The 18,382-nt window shown below is 42.4% G+C and overlaps 1 protein-coding gene across 10 annotated transcripts in view; it reads right to left on the bottom strand.

The window, feature by feature from the left end:
• Positions 1 to 18,382, bottom strand: part of wdfy3 (WD repeat and FYVE domain containing 3) — a 136,448-nt gene that overhangs the window by 18,403 nt on the left and 99,663 nt on the right. For all 10 annotated transcript variants that reach the window (XM_085180291.1, XM_085180290.1, XM_085180285.1 and 7 more), the window contains 11 exons: positions 17,768 to 18,001; positions 17,596 to 17,695; positions 15,363 to 15,523; positions 13,737 to 13,966; positions 11,097 to 11,206; positions 10,276 to 10,458; positions 8,851 to 9,008; positions 8,669 to 8,746; positions 7,718 to 7,948; positions 1,987 to 2,155; positions 1,635 to 1,798 (listed from right to left, as the gene is read on the bottom strand). In XM_085180291.1, coding sequence (XP_085036417.1) covers positions 1,635 to 1,798; positions 1,987 to 2,155; positions 7,718 to 7,948; positions 8,669 to 8,746; positions 8,851 to 9,008; positions 10,276 to 10,458; positions 11,097 to 11,206; positions 13,737 to 13,966; positions 15,363 to 15,523; positions 17,596 to 17,695; positions 17,768 to 18,001 — 1,818 coding nt within the window. The remainder of the gene's footprint in view (positions 1 to 1,634; positions 1,799 to 1,986; positions 2,156 to 7,717; positions 7,949 to 8,668; positions 8,747 to 8,850; positions 9,009 to 10,275; positions 10,459 to 11,096; positions 11,207 to 13,736; positions 13,967 to 15,362; positions 15,524 to 17,595; positions 17,696 to 17,767; positions 18,002 to 18,382) is intronic.

Below are 18,382 nucleotides of genomic sequence, written 5' to 3'. Positions count from 1 at the left end.
CTGCTTTTACACACGTACTTACATAATGATCAGCGATTCTTTGCGCACTCAACCTCTCACATGTTTAAGCTTTCTGCGAGAGATTTCACTTGTCGCGTTTGAATAGTAAGCTAATGAGTGATAAGACGATGTCAGAGGAATTGGTGCGCAATTAATCGTCACTCACCAATCAGTGCTGCCGCTCTCTATACACCGTTCGCGCGATCGCAAAATGAAAGCAAAAAGCAAGCGCAAATTCAAACGCGATTTCAATATGTCACATATTGACAGTGGCTCATCGATGCCAATGACATAATTACTCAGCTACATTGGCGAAAGAATGCAAAAGCACTGACATATATTTTCCTATGATAGCCCGACGGGCAGGGCTGAGTTAGATTTTGGTAGCCCGACTGGAAAAATCGCTAGCCCCGGGACGTCGGGCTAGCGATTTTGCGAGCCCTGCACATGCATTTACGCTTGTTCTCCTTGACAAGAAATACTACATAAAACAATCCTGCACAAGTGTCACTCCTGTGGGAATGTTCCTTGGTCTCACAATATTTCTGTAACATCAAGCAGGGAGTTTAAAGCTTTAACAGATGCTTTCTTACTTTGGGGTTAACAAAAAAAAATAAAAAATTTGCTTTAAGATGAAAATGTCATGTGCCTGAAAGTAAAGCGGATTCATCCAACTACTTATGTATGCTAATATATACTTAAATATATCTTAAAAACTACAAGTCCCAGGGATAATTTTGTAGTGTGCTCACAGACTGTATATAAAAGATGGCGGTAGCCACCGTCACATCATCTTGGTGTTTTCAAACTGGATAACGATGAGTGAGATCTGCCTGAGAAACGTGGCAGTGAGACCAGGTGGGCATGCCCTAAATCCTGACCTGCTTTATCATCTACTTCACTCTAAAAGGAACCATAGTTCATGAAGTAAAGGACGGTTGCTGCCATAAACTCAATATTGAGGTGCTGCTGAGGTGTTAGCAAACACGAGTCTATATAGCTATACATTCACACTTGTTTTTACAACCAGGGAGGCTGCCCCCTGCTGTCCATCAGGAAGAATGCAGGTTCAAGGCACTTTTCAGACCTGGAGGTTATATCTTTTATAGTGTGTGTGTGTGTGTGTGTGTGTGTGTGTGTGTTATTTAAAATGTCTTTTTATCAGATGAGATCCTGGGACTGGACACGCAGTGCAATACCTCATCACATAAATAAAGTCAATAACAGAAGACGTGAAACTTGAAATCTACAACTTTAGAAATCAAAGATGCAGTTTGTTGTGTGACTGTAAAGCAAAGAAATTGGAAAGACAACCAAAGTTCTCTGTCACACGCTGCCAACTAGCCAAAGCGAGAAAATCTGACTGCTGCAGCGAGATTAGATGTTCCTGCACAAATTGGAGAAATGGGAAAACATGTCCAGTCCAAACTCGCTAAAGACACCGTGTCACAATTCTGCAACAACTTTGTGCAATCATTTGATGAATCGTCACAAAGTTCCCGGTCAATACTCAGCAGTATTTTTGGCTGAAATGCGCCACCTGCAGCACAGGAATCGCTCAGGTGTAAAACACACTACGAATCTACTACTATGTTAATTATCCACTCATATCTATGTGCTTCCCTCGGACTGACCTTCTCTCCCTCCTCCAGGAGCCTCAGCAGGGACGTGTTGTCAGTCTTCTGCTCCTCTTCGGGGCCTCCTGACTCTAATAGCTGCTCCTGAAGCTGGTCCTGACTGTCCTCATCTGCACCGTCCGCTGTGGACCGAGACCTCTTCAGCGGAGCCTTCACCAGGCCTGAGGAGCACAGTGCAAACACAGGCAACACCTCCTTACTTAAGATAGAAACTAATCAGCCCACAGAGAAGGACAGAACTCCTGAATCCATTCAGAAGAGGAAACACTAGAAAGGAAGGACAAATGAGGATTTCTCTGAATCTTACTCTACGTCTAACAGTGTCAGTGCCACAGTGCTGTCTCTTTACCTTTGACTTTAGCGATGGTGTCCTCTCCGTGCTCCAGCTCTTGGTGCGTGGTCTCTCCCTCGGTGCTGTGCTCTACAGAGTGCTGGTACATGCCGGGGTTTCCGGACAGCAAACGCATGAAATACTCCTTACTGTCGTAGCTGATGGCGCGGCGGTAACGCAGAGGTTTCTGGGGAGGAGAGGAGGAGGTGAGACCATGTAGCACTGCATGACTCCACTTTGATTAGACTTAAAAAAAATTGGCTTTGTCAGCGTCAAAACACATGCTTCAGTTAGTTATTCTTCATCTTTATATTCTATGGATCAAAATAAAAGGTCGATATATTGACGATGCCTTGCACGGCTCCTGCATGACGCTGCAAGAATATCAGTGAGAGGAGCATCACACAGGGCAGAAACTTGCTGCAATAGCGCAGTGAAGTGGTGACGTGGTTCAGCCTGTGCTGCATGTCAGATTTCACATCCACAGGCCGCCTGCTTAACAAAGCGTAGGCGCTTCATTCTTCCACTCCCAGAGTTAAAGCCAAACGCACTGGTTATTCATGTTGTCACACCCTGTCCACAGACACACAGGTGGGCATTTGAATATCTGCCCGAGTCACCTTAGTGGTAGTTCCTGGTACTGCACATCCCCTGGACCACATTTTGGCATGACCACATACACACACACGGACTTGCATGGTTTAAAACAACATGTATGTTACACTCATGCAGTCACAGCAAGCATCAGTGGGGGCCAAACAGGTTTTTCCAGAAGGTACCTGAATACAGTCAAAGACCCCAACCAGAGGTGAGGAATCAAGGGGCACCAGAGGAGGACAGGAGTGCTGAAGAAGGTAACGACACGCAGGATATGGCCATTTAATATCTCACACGGGAATGTTTTCAAAGCCACATGATCCAACATATCCTCTTATTCTCATGATAAAGGTGGAGAGGTTAATCAAATGTAAAAAAGAACATTTTTAGGTTTTAATTGGGAGAAATATTTACAAGGTTTGAGTCCAAATTTCAACACCAGAACTTTTACAGAAGTTTATGTTTCCTTTTGTCAAAGCAGTGATATGGCAGATTTATAGTGTTTTTGCTGTTTCTCTTCTAATCTTTTTATGTCACATCAATATGTAAAAAAGAAGAAAATAGTGGAAGAAATAATTGAAAGGTGTGTTTGGTCAAGTTTTATCATCTATTCAAAGTTAGCGGCTTCTTCTATTCCAACCATACGTACAACTACAGACGGGCTAATTCAGCACCATTCACGTGAGATACACGACCAGCTTCACATTTAATGGGTTTTCTTTATTTTCATGATTATTTACATTCACATTTAAAGTTGGAGCAATTTTCTGGACTGACTGACCTCGAACTTCTTAAAGTAATGATGAACTGTTGTTTCTCTTCACTTAGCTGACTGGTTCCTACCATCATATAAATTCTAACATTTGTCAAATAGGGACTTCTACGTCTGCACAACACGACTGATGGTCCCAACTTCATTAAGGAGGCAAGAAACTCCACAAATGAACTAGGGGTGGGTTTTTATAATCGATTTATCGATTAAACTCGATTCTGGCTTGGATAACGTAAAATCGATTCATTAAAATCCTGAATCGATTTTTTAATATAAATTAATTTTGCCCGAAATGCCAGAATCTCTGGTTAAATCTCACAAAATTTCAACAACCACCAAACAGCTCAGACAGTAAATGAGAGCAGGAACAGGATTCTGCACAAAGACTTAAACACACAGCCCAACCCGCGGATCAGAATCAGTGAGATGTCGCCTTTCTCACAGTCGGGGCTGAAAGCCGACAGCTCGCTGATTCTGATCTGTCGGCGGGTCAGCGCTTTGTGTTCACGCCCTTTATGCGCTGATTTTAAAGCTGTTAGTTTGATGTCTCTCCAAACAATATTGACCGAACCAGCAGCAAAAGAAGATCCAAACTAGGCTTCACATAAACATCGTCATGAATTCACTCTGACTTTTGCTGTTTTGCTTCGACCACGATGCACAGCTCTCCCCCTCTCTCTGTACTGTTTTCTGCATTATTCGCTTGCTTGTTACGCACAAGTCTACCGTTGTTTACAGCGCTGTCGGCCGATGGGGTTTTTTTTTCGTTTTATATACTTCCGAAAAGAAAACCTAATTTCTGCCGTTCAATACTGAACAAATTTAAACTTTTTAGAATTATGCAAAATGCAAAACGCCGTGTCTCTAATAACACCGCTGTAACTTCAGAGGTAATGTTCATAAGTTGATTAATGGTTTTCTTTTGTTTTTGATCTACTGCAGAATATTTTTATAAAATCCCAGAACAGGAAAATCGCCTTCATGTTTTTCTGTGTTTTATCCTCAGCTGCTTTGACACAAAGGCCTCTGCTGTGATGCTCACACCTTTGATAAAGTCTTGCGTGTGTCAGCTTCCTTTTTATAGATACAAAAATATGTAAATGTACTGATCTGAATTATAATATTTCTGACTGTCAAAATTTCCCAGATTCAAATCGAAGTGAATCGAATCGATTCGGGACCTTGTGAATCGGAATTGAATCGATTCTAAAAATCAGTGACGATACCCAGCCCTAAAATGAACCCTGACAGGCACAGCTGTGACGTGAAACCATTTCAGGTGACGACATCATGAAGCTCACTGAGAGAAAGCCGAGCGTTTGTAGAGCTGTCAGCAAAGCAAAGCGTGGCTACTTTGGGGAATCTCAAATATAAAACACATTTAAAGTTATTTATCAATTGTTTTCTTTGCTACATAATTGCATATATCTTGCTTCATATATTTGATGTCTTAAGTTTGAATCTACAGTGAAGAAAGTAGTAAAAATAAAGAAAAACCATTAAATGAGAAGGTGTGTCCAAACTTTTCACTAGTAGAGAATATAAAAGATTGAAATTTTGACTTAATTTTCTATTTTTAAAGAGGACAGGAAAGGACAAGAATGCTGGAATTTCACTGCAGAGCACTGAAAAATGTGTTTTTCTAGTTAAAGTTGAGCTTTTTCCTCCCTTCTTTGTCACACTCAACTGTGACGATCTGTTGGAGGTGTTTTCCTGTTAAAAGGCAGTTCTTCTTTTCCACTGTCACCACACGCTGCTCATAGTGATGGTCTAACTGTTAGGGTTCTCTCTGTAGAGGCTGCGCCTCGCTATATAAAACAACTTGAGGTGACTGTTGTTGTGAACTGGAACTGTCTAATGAGAAGTGAACTAAATTAAACCACGAGGTCATTAAATTAGCTTTATGTGTTTTTGGTTGTTCCTAACAAGAACATTTAAGTGGAATCAAACGGAAAAATCTTCAGTGGGGGGCGTGTCCTCCAATAATGGCCAAACAAGGCAGGCGAGCCAAAACTAATGAGCTCCAACGCTTAAAGTGAAAACGGCAAGCAATGGTATTCAAGTCCATGGCACAAAAACGGGGCTTTATGCTGCAACTGCTCCTCGAGCATGATTAAATTATACATCAGCAACCAAGCCGCGGGGAATTTGGACTTAATTAAATTCTCTCCAGAAGGCATCAAAAGAGACTCTTCATAAAGTGTTCATGATGAATCTGAGCTCCTAAAGGGCATCTTCAGGAACAGGGAGGTTTGTTTTTTTATGCGTGTAGTTTCCATTTGAGCACTGCTGGATGATTTCATCTTTCGAGGGACAGGGACACACCAAGTCAGTCGACTCAAAGCTCGAATGTTGAAACAGAAAAAAGTTTAAAAAACAAAAAACTGGGAATGCCTGAAGCGTTCTCTGAATCTTCATGACCAAATTAATTATTGTGGAGTGGAGAGAGGCACCCGCGAGCAAACAGAGAGGAGGGATTATTTGTAGAGCAAACAAAGCTAAATGTGTCTCGGTGATGGGGAGAGTGAGCCACCGGCTGTGTCACTGCCTCACAGGGCAGCGATGAGCTCATCCTACAGCTCTATTTAAGGAGTGTTTGCTGCTCTGCAGGGGATTGGCTGAAGTTACAGACACCAAGAAGGACATTTTTCAATTCAATTCAAAAAGAAACAAACTGGATTTCTTTGCCATGTGTTCAAACAAATGCTTGTGCCAGTTTGGCTACATTTCATGCTGTCACAGTGTTGCTCTCCGTCCTTTGTTATGCTTTCGGCTGCTTAGTTGACACACTTGTTGAATTTGTGGACTTGCACTACTGTCGGTGAACGTCTGGAAGTATGTGTGTTTTCACACCTATAGTTTATTCTGATCTGAATCAGTTTGTAAACTTTTGGCTTTTCCTGTTATTTTGTTTGTTTCCACACAGAGAAAAACTCAAACTCCACACGAACCAAAACGCTTCACTACAAACCAAGAAACCAAGTGAGAATGTTCGGTCCGTCTCATTCGCCAGATGTGTTTGGGGCGGGAGCAACAAAAGTAGAAACAGGAAAAGGTGCTGTGTTTGGGATTATTGGAGAACTTGCATTCATTTCACGGCTACTTGCTGCCCTGCACAGACCTTTGCTTTGTAGAGGATGATGTGCAAACGTGACTACAGGAAGCGTTTTAGCTCAAACTTGCAAAGTACGACTGGTAGTTGGTTCAGATGGAAGTCGGATTATGTTCACACCACAAACAAACCACTTTGGAGTCCACCTCCTCCAAAGGGTCACCTAATGTGATTTCTGTGTTTACAGCTGCACAAACCAACTGCACCAAAGAGAAAAATGAACCAGTTTTTCATTTAAACTGACTAAACACCACAGATGTGAAAACACCCTGTGAGACATTTGAAATATTATAAATACAATATTGTGCTCATGTCATTGGACACATGTTACTGACATACAATTATAAACATCTGAGTATTTGACTGTAAATGAAGATACACTCTATGGACAAAGTTTGGGGCCACACCTCTTAATCTCTGGATGTTAAGCACCCAGCCGTGATTTTACAGAGTTCACTGCATCTCAGTGGGATATTATCTACATCAGGGGTGGGGAACTCCAGGCCTCGAGGGCCAGTGTCCTGCAGGTTTTAGATCTCACCCTGGGTCAACACATCTGAATCACATGATTACCAGGCCTCTGGAGAACTTCAGGACATGTTGAGGAGGTCATTTAGCCCTTTAGATCAGCTGTGTTGGATCAAGGACACATCTAAGACCTGCAGGACACCGGCCCTCGAGGCCTGGAGTTCCCCACCCCTGATCTACATCAATGGATCCCAGTAACTCCAAACCTGCTCAGCGAGCTTCATGGTATGGGTTTCCATGGCAGAGGCACTCCTGTCGGTGTAGTGTGTAGGTGCCCCAGATCTTTTTGTGTATGTAAATGTAACCTTTGGATTTAAAAAGGGAAGAAAATGCTGACGTGCTTTAAACCAAGTATTTAAGTCTATTTAAAAAATGACTTTACTGCACATTTGATTTATGACCCCAACACTTTCTCGATAGTATTACAGTCAGTAGTTTGTTGATAGCGACAGTCTAAACGCTGAACCTCAGGCTTAAAAATAGAAACACAAACCAGGGGCGACATTACGCTGGCTGCATGCCTCTCTTTACGATATTGTCATATTTAATTTGCATCTCTGTCTCGTAATTAAACTGGAGAAAACTGAGATATTATGGAGCCAGAGGTTTTCTCCTGAGTGTAAAAAAGGTGCAGTTTACATTTTAATTCGTCTTGCTAATTTTCCACGAGTCCTTTCATATCTGCTAAAGTCCTGGAGGGGTTTGTGGGAACGTGTGAATGCCGATTCAAAGCCGAGTACCTGTGCTGAGTTGGTGTTGGTCTCCGTCTCGGGGACGTACGGGTAGTGGATGTAAAACATGTCGTTGCGGACCATCTTCTTCCTCATTCGGCAGGGCCCCTCCGTCATTTCCAGCATAAACTTGTCCAAGTGGGAGCCGATTGGAGGGCCCCAGAGGCCTCGTTCACGCAGCAGTTCGTATTCGATGGATGCCCACTCCTCCGTCACGTACTTGAGGGCGTTCTGCTGCCGCTGCGAGACGGAGAGGATGGATGAAGAGTGCGGTGAGTCACTTGAAAAAATACTGCTATGAATTATAAATGCCATGACTGCAACACTGGGCTGTGAAATGTAGCCGTACAGAGTTTCTGTGTGGTCCTGCAGTCACTGTTAGAGCACACTGGTTTGTGCTGACGCTGTTTACAGAAATAACTTAAGGAAACTTCACAAAAATAAACTTTGTGCAAACAGAAAGTTCCCACCTGGTAACCACACGTATGGATGCAGGATCTGTGTGATCACAGCTTAAAACCATCCAGGATGAGTACAAACACTGAACTAGCAAGCATGAGTGCAAGGCTGTTATAGCTCGATGTGTTTGTGCATTTACAGAAACCAATAAAATAACTTAAAGCCTTCAGTTTTAGTTTTTCCTCACATTTACAACAAGCACATCTGCTGAATGTTTACTGCGAACAGGAGGGCAGCTTTTTACAGCTGTTCTGAACTTTGTAAGTTGCTCATTGTGCAATAACTGAAAAGACCGACACAAACTGTGAAAACAATAAAAAGTAAAAACAAAAACTACAAGAAGAAAATCATCTGTGAAAACTAGCTGAAGACAAATCCAAATCTGAACTCGTCTCCATATGAAACACTGTCATTTATTTAGGAGTTACTGCACCTTACATTTTGTATGCAACTTTAATGGTCATAACTAATCTTGACCCATTGGGAGTTGAGATGCACTACCTCTTGATATTCCTTGTACTGCATGGCCACCAAGTCCCGGACAACAGCGATGTGTGTGAACATCCACTGGAAAGTCTCCTGTGGACCAGAAATACAAGCCTGTATTTAAAGCGCTCAGACTCAGAGAGTACACGTACGTAAGAAATGCTCGTGTGTACGTGTGCTCGTTGTTTCCCGTGTACCTGTGCAGACAGGCTGTTCTTATTCAGGCTGTTCTCCTTCTTGTTGCGCCGGACGCCGGTCAGCTTGGAGAGGCCGAAGCCGCTGCTGACTCTGGACAGTTTGGACTGAGTCGCTGGTGCCACTGCTTCCCCACGACTGATGTACTTTTTCTCATGAACTGATTGGCAGAAAAGAGAAAAGTACTTTCAGGTTTTTTTTAACCTTGTGGTTATCTTAACAGTCTGCTGTTTACAGTAAAAAAAAACATGTAAGTCGATGACAGAGGGTGTTAATGCGAATTTATTACTTAAGTTAATCTGTAAAATTCGTGCTTAGTCTCTGTGTTCCTAAGGAAAAATGCACATTCCCTGATAGGAATGATGCAACAAAAATCTCCTTCCTCTGTTTGATGATTGCAGCTGCCCACAGTGGGGTTGTTTTTTAAAGATGTCGACTTGTCTGCAAACACTTGGCATCTTCTCTCTGAGCTGTGGTGAAACTTGTGGTGAGACTCAAACTGGTAACGGAGAACGTTTGCCTTCAAAGTAAAAGTTGCACCACACTGCCACCTTATTTAACAGTCTGAGCTGCACTTTCCACAGCTTCACTGCCACACTACAGCGAGCATGCGAAATCCAGGCAACTGTGGCAAACAAAGTCATTGCACGAGGTTTCTGGTGCAGCACTGTAGACTTCTTAGCCACTTCTTTCACCCACTGACTGCCGGCAACCTCCAACAACCACTCACCAGCTGGTTCCTGAACACACATTTTCCTCTCTCTCTCAGTCTGTGGGGCTGAGGCCTGACCTGCACTGAAGCCCGTGAAAAGCAGAGGTTTCTCTTCTTCTACACAAACAGATGTTCGACAATAACTGTAGAAAATCTGAAAAGTCTGAACTACTTTGATCTGCTGTGGGTTCACAGTTTTGTGCATGTTTCAGCTTTCAGCAAGAGCACAACTTACTCAGGATGTCTCCAAGATTTAACTAACACAGAAGGTAAAGAGTTTGTTTGAGGGACAGAACAAGTATTTACAAATTTTAGTTTAATCATATCTTCTCTCAAAAATAATGCTCCTTCTACAACAGATATTTCAGAAGTGCTTAGCAAAGGAAAAACATCTTAGGGCCTTTTCTACAAATTCAAAGAGAACTTCTAACAACATCTGGTTGGCTGCCAAAGAGCCTGGATCAGCAGACCGAGTCAAAACTTTACCAATCTGCTTACATAAGCAAGCTTAGCCAAAAAGAGCAGATCAGAAAATAACAGGCTCTGTCTGCAGGAGGTTACTTTATTTTGTCAAACAAAAAGAGACCTAGTTATCTCAAGGTTGCATGAGCAACACTCCGCTACTCAAAGCAGAGAAAAACAAAAACTGAGCTACAGTAGGGAGCAGAAAGACTGTGCTTCTGCCTCTGCTTGTGTTTTTCACAGTGTTACTGACCCAGGTGGTTCTGCCAGCTCTTCAGGGCCGGCTCTTCCAAAGCGGGACGGGCTGTGGCGATGTCCACGTGTCCTCTGTCGTTGCAGGGCAGAGACACTTTGAAGATGTCCTCCAGCATCTGGCGCTTGCTGTGCATCAGCTCCGTCCACACGCGGTTCACCGCCTTCAGCAGGAGCTGCCGCCCTGCAGAGGAACCACAATCATGAGTTTTCCTGTCTGTTTTTGTGCAGAGCAGTTGTAAATTTCCTTTGCAACACATAAAATATTCATTAAGCTCTCCCTCCATCTCTGTCTGTAATTCAGCCACATTCACCTCCTCCACAAGCACAGAACAGAACATCTAAACACACGCCGCACCACAACATACAAAAATACAAGTGTTACACCTCAGCGACTTTCTGGGTTATTTTCACAGCTGATATATGAAGACGAGTGTTTCTAAGACAAGAAGAAACTCATTGGACTTTAAAATTACGAGTGAGGGGACTGATTAATGGTAAAACAACTGCAGGAGACGTCGCTCTTTCAGACAGATCTCTAAACCACTCAGGTTATTTTTGCACTTCTCGTATCCTCTTATTTCTATTGTGTCTCTTTAACTGTTCCTGATCATCTGTTTTGCTTGTCATTTAAATACTCCATATCACTGTTAATCATAGCTGGGCCTAAACGATTTATAAAGTGTAAATAAACTGAATTTATTCTGTTATATAGAGGATGTGTCACTCAAGAAAGTGACAACAGTATCTGGGCAGAGGTCATCAGGGTCAGAGCGGTTCTGCACGCGGTCAAACACACTTAAACACACGAATCTGTCTCACCCTCGCTGACGTCGTGACTGTGCGTGGTGTCGGACTCGTTCTCCGTGGGCATCATGACGTGCCAGGTCGTCATCCTGGCCTCCGCCTCCAAACCGAAGCCGTCCACACTGCTGCACACAAACACACACGCAGGAGCTAAGTATCATGCTGCGCTGCAGAGAACTGAGAGGAGGGTTTGATTATTTGGCTTCTCCGTGGCAAACAGGTCTGATCTCTGCAGTCAAACACAGCGCCGTGTTAGAGAAGGCTGTGTTCACGACATGGCTGGACATCCAGTCTGTCCACACCTGCTGCTGTTTGAGGAAAAAAATGTTTTTTCCCCAGAACCAGAGACATCCCCTGCTATCACAATCCACCAGCATGTGAGCAAACCTGACAAAGTCCAGGTTTCAGAAAATAAACATAAGGAGGTGAGACTCAGATAATCTCACAAACAAAATAAACACACGATGCAAACTTTTCTTCTGTTTTCTGTGCAGAATTTGTGTTTTCTAACCCTTTACGTCGTTGTCCTTTGCAAACAGAAGTTGTGACATAACCGTAGAAAACGTGATTGTTGATTATTTATTCCATGCATAATTCAGCTCTTCTGTTTTATCAGGACATGTGGACAATCCAGAGCTCTTCTGCACTATGAAATCTGTTGAACACCTTTAACCCTTTAAAACCGGTCAGAGCAGCACACTCTGTTTTGCGTAACTATTTTTAAATCCCGGTAGCTCTGCAACCACGTAAGCTAGCGCAATAATTTTTTTGTTTCCTTCCACATATAGCTTTGCAAAAACTGCATAAAAAGCACTTGCAGCAACAAAAACATAATATTCCAGAAACATGCTTTGCCGATCCGATCAGCTGTTTGTAACACTTCCTACGTCCATCAGCGCGAACTTTCACATGTCCGCCATGAACCTGCCCGAAACCGGAAGTGACGTCATTTTCGCGGAAATGTAGATTTTTTACCATCAGGGCCTCATGAGCCTATACTGGTGTTTTTAAAAGTTATGTTTGACTTTATGACTTTCTGTGTGGTTTCTGGGATGCTTAGGACTCATATTGCACTGCTGGAAATAGTTTATTTTGATGCATATGCTGCTTTTTTGCAAATTTGCATTATAATATTTATTTTCGTTTTTCCTGCAGTATATAAAAATTGGTGTATTTCAAAAATAAAACTATGAAGACACTCAAAATAAATTTCCTGTGGTGGGAAACTATTTTGTGCAACTTTTTTGTATTTACAGTTTTGAGGGATAAGCCTCTTAAAATTCTCTAACTAGAAATATATGTTAAAAAAAACAAAAACGATTTTCAATTTTTTTGTAGTTTATTGCACTTTTTTGCAATTTATGTAATTACTATGCACTTAATGCAGACATATTATTAAAATCTGGGCTATAATGGTTGTATTGATGTATAGCAATTTGAAATGCTCCCAAAAATGGCTCCACAGCATGTAAAAATATAATATAAGCTCTGGCGGACTTGGTTCTATGGTAGGTCTTAAAGGGTTAAGTGTGATTCTGAAAACATGCTAAACACTCCTTTTTTACAGTTTATTTAAAACAAAAACCAGCTTTTAAATCAAAGCATCCAAATAAAGTACCATCTGTGTACAGTGGCCACAACCAGCACAGCTTTAAGAGCTACGGCAGCACAAATAAAGCAATCAGAGCAACAAACTGGCAAAGTGACAAAAACAAAGCAACATTTCACTAAAGCCCTTCATTAACACGTCTTAATGCATCTCATCTATGTGTGTGTTTACAACCCAAGAATATTATTACTTTTGACCTTTTTCTTTACAGGATTTACCACTGAAGTATATTATTACTCAGCCTAATGCATATTCAAAGAATAATACAGGAAAGAAAAATTAATTCAACGTCTGAAATATTGAAAATTGACGATCTAGTGAAATTCCAAACAGCACAAATTCTATTCAAAGCAAAAAATAAAGAACTGCCAGGTAATATTCAGAGTATGTTTTTTTTGAAAGAAGGAAGTTATAATTTAAGGGGCTTTTGTAACTTCAAAACAATGAAGGTCCGTACTACAAGAAAAGCCTTTTGTGTTTCTGTGCGTGGAGTGAAACTATGGAACAGTCTGAATATGGAATTAAAGCAACGTCCAAACATAAAACTGTTCAAAAGAGTTATAAAAATATGATCTTCTCGAACTGTAAAGAAAAGGAAAATATTTAAATTAAGTGAATCTCTCTATTTAAAAAACAAACAAACAAACAAAAAACTCATGATGTGATATTATAGTATATCAGAAATCTGTTCACTGTTTTTATTACAAATTATATCAGTAAGGAAGCTGACTAAATATTAACTGATAATTTATGGCAAAGGGGTGAGATCAAAGAAGTGTTTACGTCTTCCCTTTCAACATGTAAATTAATCAGAACGGTTTTTTTGTATGTAATTTGTATAGTATTTTTTTTCTTTCTTATTTTCTTTTCTAAATGTACTTGCATATTGTTCACATGTTGAAATAAAATTACCAATCAATCAATCAATAACCAATATCAGAGTGTCTACACACACAGGACCTGCTGGTGTGATAGATGCACTTCTATAGTCTGCTGCTATTAATCAAAGTAAGAAGCCAACAGCAGCCTTCGTGTAAAGAACGTACCTCCCGCTGTGCAGGCAGATGAAGCAGTGAGCTAGGCAGGCCACAAAGTCCTGGTCGTGGTTGCCTGGCCCGAGCACCAGGTTGCGGTTGACGGTCAGGACCCGCAGGGCGTCCAGCAGGGCCACCTGCTGTGCTACCGTCTTGTGGGGTCGGCAGAGCTGGTAGAGCACCGTCCGGTTCAGACAGTGGTAGATGGTGTCGAGAGAAAGTCCCTGCGAACGCCTCTTAGACTGGAGGATTTGGAGCGGGAGGAAAACAAGCGAGAAGCAGTTACGGCTGTTTAATGCTGTGAAGTGCATGTGAACAAAGCTGCTGAGGAAATATTTCTGCAGGAGGAGATTTGTGTTTGTAACGAGGCTAAACTGAGGTAGGAATGCAGGATTGTGAACGTAGCTTTAGTATTGGAATGCTGCTTAAGGGCCTCAAAGGGCCTTATCTGAAAAGTCTGCTACTTATAAACATGTTTAGACTTTAAATCAATACTCTGCATGTTCATACTCAAGTGTGCTCTAACAGAAAGCTCCAGATTTTGGAGCTTCCTGTTTTGTGTTAAAGCAAAACTGTGAGAAAACCAGTTTTAAGCCTGAAACAGAAAAAGTCTTAAAAATTGAAAATGAATATTATTCACATAGAAAACCTCTTTTCTAGTCTTCCAGACAAACACATTTGGGACTGTTGGAATAAACCGGAGCACCTGCTGTTCACTCACACACCTGCAGGAAGCACCACACCGCGCCACCCATCACACATCTTTTCCTTTTAATCGACCACTTTGTTAAGGAGCAACTCCAGCTGGAGTTTCTCCAAAGAAAACCGAGCAGACAGTGGGTACATTTCAAAACGACTGACGAAATTAATAACAAATATATTCCAGTTCCAAACTGTGCGCCTCAGGATGAAATAGACGGCCATCGAATCCACTGAGGGATATTTCCAGGATTCAGGGACTGCATTATGGCTCGAAAAATGAATTACTGAAAATAATCTGCTTATCTTCTCAGCTGCACAGCAATGTGTGCACAAACCACCGCACAAAAAGGGAAGACAAAGTCCACACACGACTCTTTTTACTACGTTGCTAAAAGCATTTCCATGTAAGCATACGTGGGGTACCACTCCAACCCTTATTTAGAATAACAAAACAAAGAAACTGAATCTAATAAGCAGCAAATATAAGAAACACACCTCAGCAGCCAAATCTCATTTTGTGCCCATCTCCTACCAAAATGAGGCCTGCAGGACCCCGTCTATCTGATTTGCTCCTGCAAGACCACTAAGAAGGACTGTTTTCTTTCTTATTCCAGTTCAGGCGACACAGACGCCGTCTCTCTGCCTCCGGCCTCTTCAGGAAAACGTCAGTCTGACAATGCAGGCTGCTCCCAACAATACAGGATTTACATCATGCTGTGTTTGTGAATCTAATGACTATTAAATGTACAAACCAGACAAAATACTAGTGCCTCCAGCTACACAATGTGAGGACATAAAGGGAGGACGTACGCTGCCTTAGACAGACAGAGACTTTTCGCTTGTATAACATCTGAAAACGCTGGATTTATTTGGGTGATTCTGACCACTTTGGACCATCAGCTGACCAAAGATAGCCCGAGGTCATTTTGCTTGTACCTGTCCAATGAGCTGCACGATGAAGTCCACCACCAGCTTGGAGTCCTTGTTGAACATGCCCTGCCACAGCTTGTCCACCACCCGCTGGGTGAAGTAGAAGACGTTGTTGACCAAAATCTGATAACTGCCCCCACTGCTGAGGGGCAACGAGGCATCTTCGCCTGGAGAGAGAGTCAGTCACACATCTGTTAGAGGGTTTACAGATTAAACTACAGCTGTAACTTCTGTATTTTTCATATTATTTAGCTGGAGATTTTTTTTATTTCTGACCAGTTTAATTAGAGTCTTTTATTGCTTACATTAAAAAAAAAATATATCAGTGTTTGTTTTAGATTCTGATGTTTAAGAAGTTCAAATCAGCACAAAGACACAGTAGCATACACATCCCAGTCTCAATAAACAGACACACTGAACCTTCCTTATACCGGGGATGATGGTGAATACGACCAAAATAGGAAAAATAAAAGAGTTTAAGAAGGTTTTCTGGTTTTTATTATTTCAGTTAACATTTTTTCACCCGTAGTTTTTATTAACTATGAGCTCACTGACACTGCCTGATGGAGGTGCAACTGAAAACCTGGCTACACCTGCCAGCTACGCAGTTCAAAGTCTGTGTGACTTCTGATTGGTCCCATTCGAGAATAGAGGAAGTGCATGCCTGGTGAATGCACAGGACATGAGCGGGCGTCGCGCTGGTCTGTATTTCCAGGAGTACGGAGGTCTCTGAAACAGACGGCCTCACGCTGCAAGCGTTTCCCCCTCATTACAGTAGAAACTGTTCGAGTGTAAAAACAGCAGCTTTTTAAAAATGCATTACATGATTGAACAAAACTAAGCATCTCACGTCTCTGCAAACAGATATTACCTTTGAGATTTAGCAGAACAGTGTGACAGGAATATATTGATTATTGATTATTTTGTGTTCTACTAAGGAAACAAAGAAAGGTAAGTGAGATGATTTTTGCTGTCTCACATTTTTTGAAGCGCACAGATTTTCTTTTCTTCCTCAGATAGATGCAGGACGATACTCTAAACCAGGGGTGGGCGACTCCAGGCTTCGGGGGCCGGTGTCCCTGCAGGTTTTAGATGTGTCCTTGAACCAACACAGCTGATTTAAATGGCTAAATTAGCTCCTCAACATGTCTTGAAGGCTGTATCCCAATTCAGGGTCTGCAGCCTTAAAGGCCGCATTTTAAGGCCGATTACGTCACCGCGACGCGACGAAGGCTGTCCCAATTCGAAGGCTGCTCGAAATGCGGCCCTCAAATGCGTCCTTCATTTCTCTGAATTTTAAGGACGTGGCGGTGTAGACTTCGTGGCCCAACATATCCCAGAATGCATAGCGCGGCGGTGGGTGTGGATAATTTTGCCGAAAAAAAGCAGCGGACGAGGGGCACCTGAAGAGTAAACTTTAAGTAAGTACTGAATATTATGTCACTTATTTATGTGCAAATGTTTAATAACGAAGATCATTAAAACATTACTGTTGGCCACATGTCGGCAAAGTCATGTGACATTAGTGACGTTTGTACTAACTTGGTTTTAAAGTCTTTACTTTAAAATATACGCCGTTCAATAGCTGAGCTTAATCAGAGAATGATCAAAGCTCATGTAGAAACAAACAAACAAATGAACAAAAGATTTTCTCCTTCATTTCTGTCAAACAAAGCTGTATGAAACGTTTCCAGCTGTTAGTATCACGGTTGCTAGGCAACCTGGGCAGCGCAACGGAGGCTAGACCGTCCATTTTACAAGCCTCGCACTTCCGGCCTTAGCGGTCTTTGAGTACGCGGCCCTTGAGGATCGTTGAGGCTGCAGACCCTGAATTGGGATACAGCCGAAGTTCTCCAGAGGCCTGGTAACAAACTAATCATGTGATTCAGGTGTGTTGACCGAAGGTGAGATCTAAAACCTGCAGGACACCGGCTCTCGGGACAGAAACTGCTGAAGGTGCTTGCAGATCTCCGGCCTTCACATTGTGATTTGCTGACTCATGATGCTTCCATCACAGTTTTGTTCAAAGCCAAAGAAAGAGTTAAGCTGTCCTGCAGCATGCTTATGTGCAAGAGCAGGATTTAAGCAATAAGAATGGACCTAATGAGCAGGGTGTCCGAACTAACTGTAGACTCCAGGGAAATAGGTGAGAAAGTGCCATCAGTGATAGTGATGATACATCACACCCCTGCCTCTAGTTTGGAGGTGAGAGAAGGAACCAAAACTTTAGTCTGCTGACCTAGAAGGACATCAGCAGCCAGTAGATGCTCCATGACGCTGTCCAGGATGTTGGATTGAAACTCCTTCTGCTGAGTCCTGGTGGAGCGCTCCGGGGAAGCCTGAAAAAACCAACATGTTAGAGTGTTTCCTATCCATGCATCTAGAACGTGGGTTCGTGTCTGTGTTCTTACCTCCAGCAGCATATCAATGATGGGTGTCTGCTTGCTGGCTGGGGTCATGCAGAGGTTGTCCATGATCAGAACCCTCATGAAGTCAAAGACGTATTTTTTGGCCGGGTGGTTGGTCAGCGACGTCTTGGAGCCAACGTTGCAGTATTCAGACTGGCTGCGGTTCATGCCAGAGTCCCCAGTGAAGGCTTTGAACTCTTCGGTGGGAGAACTCGCTTCATCGTCCAAATCACTGACCTGCAAAGAACGCAAAGAATGTGACCTTCATCAAGATCATCTTTCATGAACAGATCATTGTTTCCTCCAAGTTCTTGCTGCTCTGACTTGGGGAAATCTTAGCCATACATCTTAATTCAAAGGCTAGCACACTGGAGCTGTCCCAAACACCTTTTATTGTGAGGAAACAAACTGGAGAGCAAGATAAGAGGGCCCATGGCTCAGAAGGGCAATAAGTTACAGTTTTACTGAGCCTGAAGGGATATTTACAGGTATCTGTTGTGTGTTGATGGGACTACAAATCAGAACGTGTGATCACAGCAAATTAAACACTACATTTTTGTGGAGAGGAAGATGAAACGCTACTAGATTAGATTTTCACTGCAAGTTCTTCCCTTGTGC

The sequence above is a fragment of the Neolamprologus multifasciatus genome, chromosome 12, assembly GCF_963576455.1.
Source record: "Neolamprologus multifasciatus chromosome 12, fNeoMul1.2, whole genome shotgun sequence".
Taxonomy (NCBI): domain Eukaryota; kingdom Metazoa; phylum Chordata; class Actinopteri; order Cichliformes; family Cichlidae; genus Neolamprologus; species Neolamprologus multifasciatus.
The sequence above is the reverse complement of the archived record's forward strand: the minus strand, read 5'-3'. Positions and strand labels throughout refer to the sequence as shown.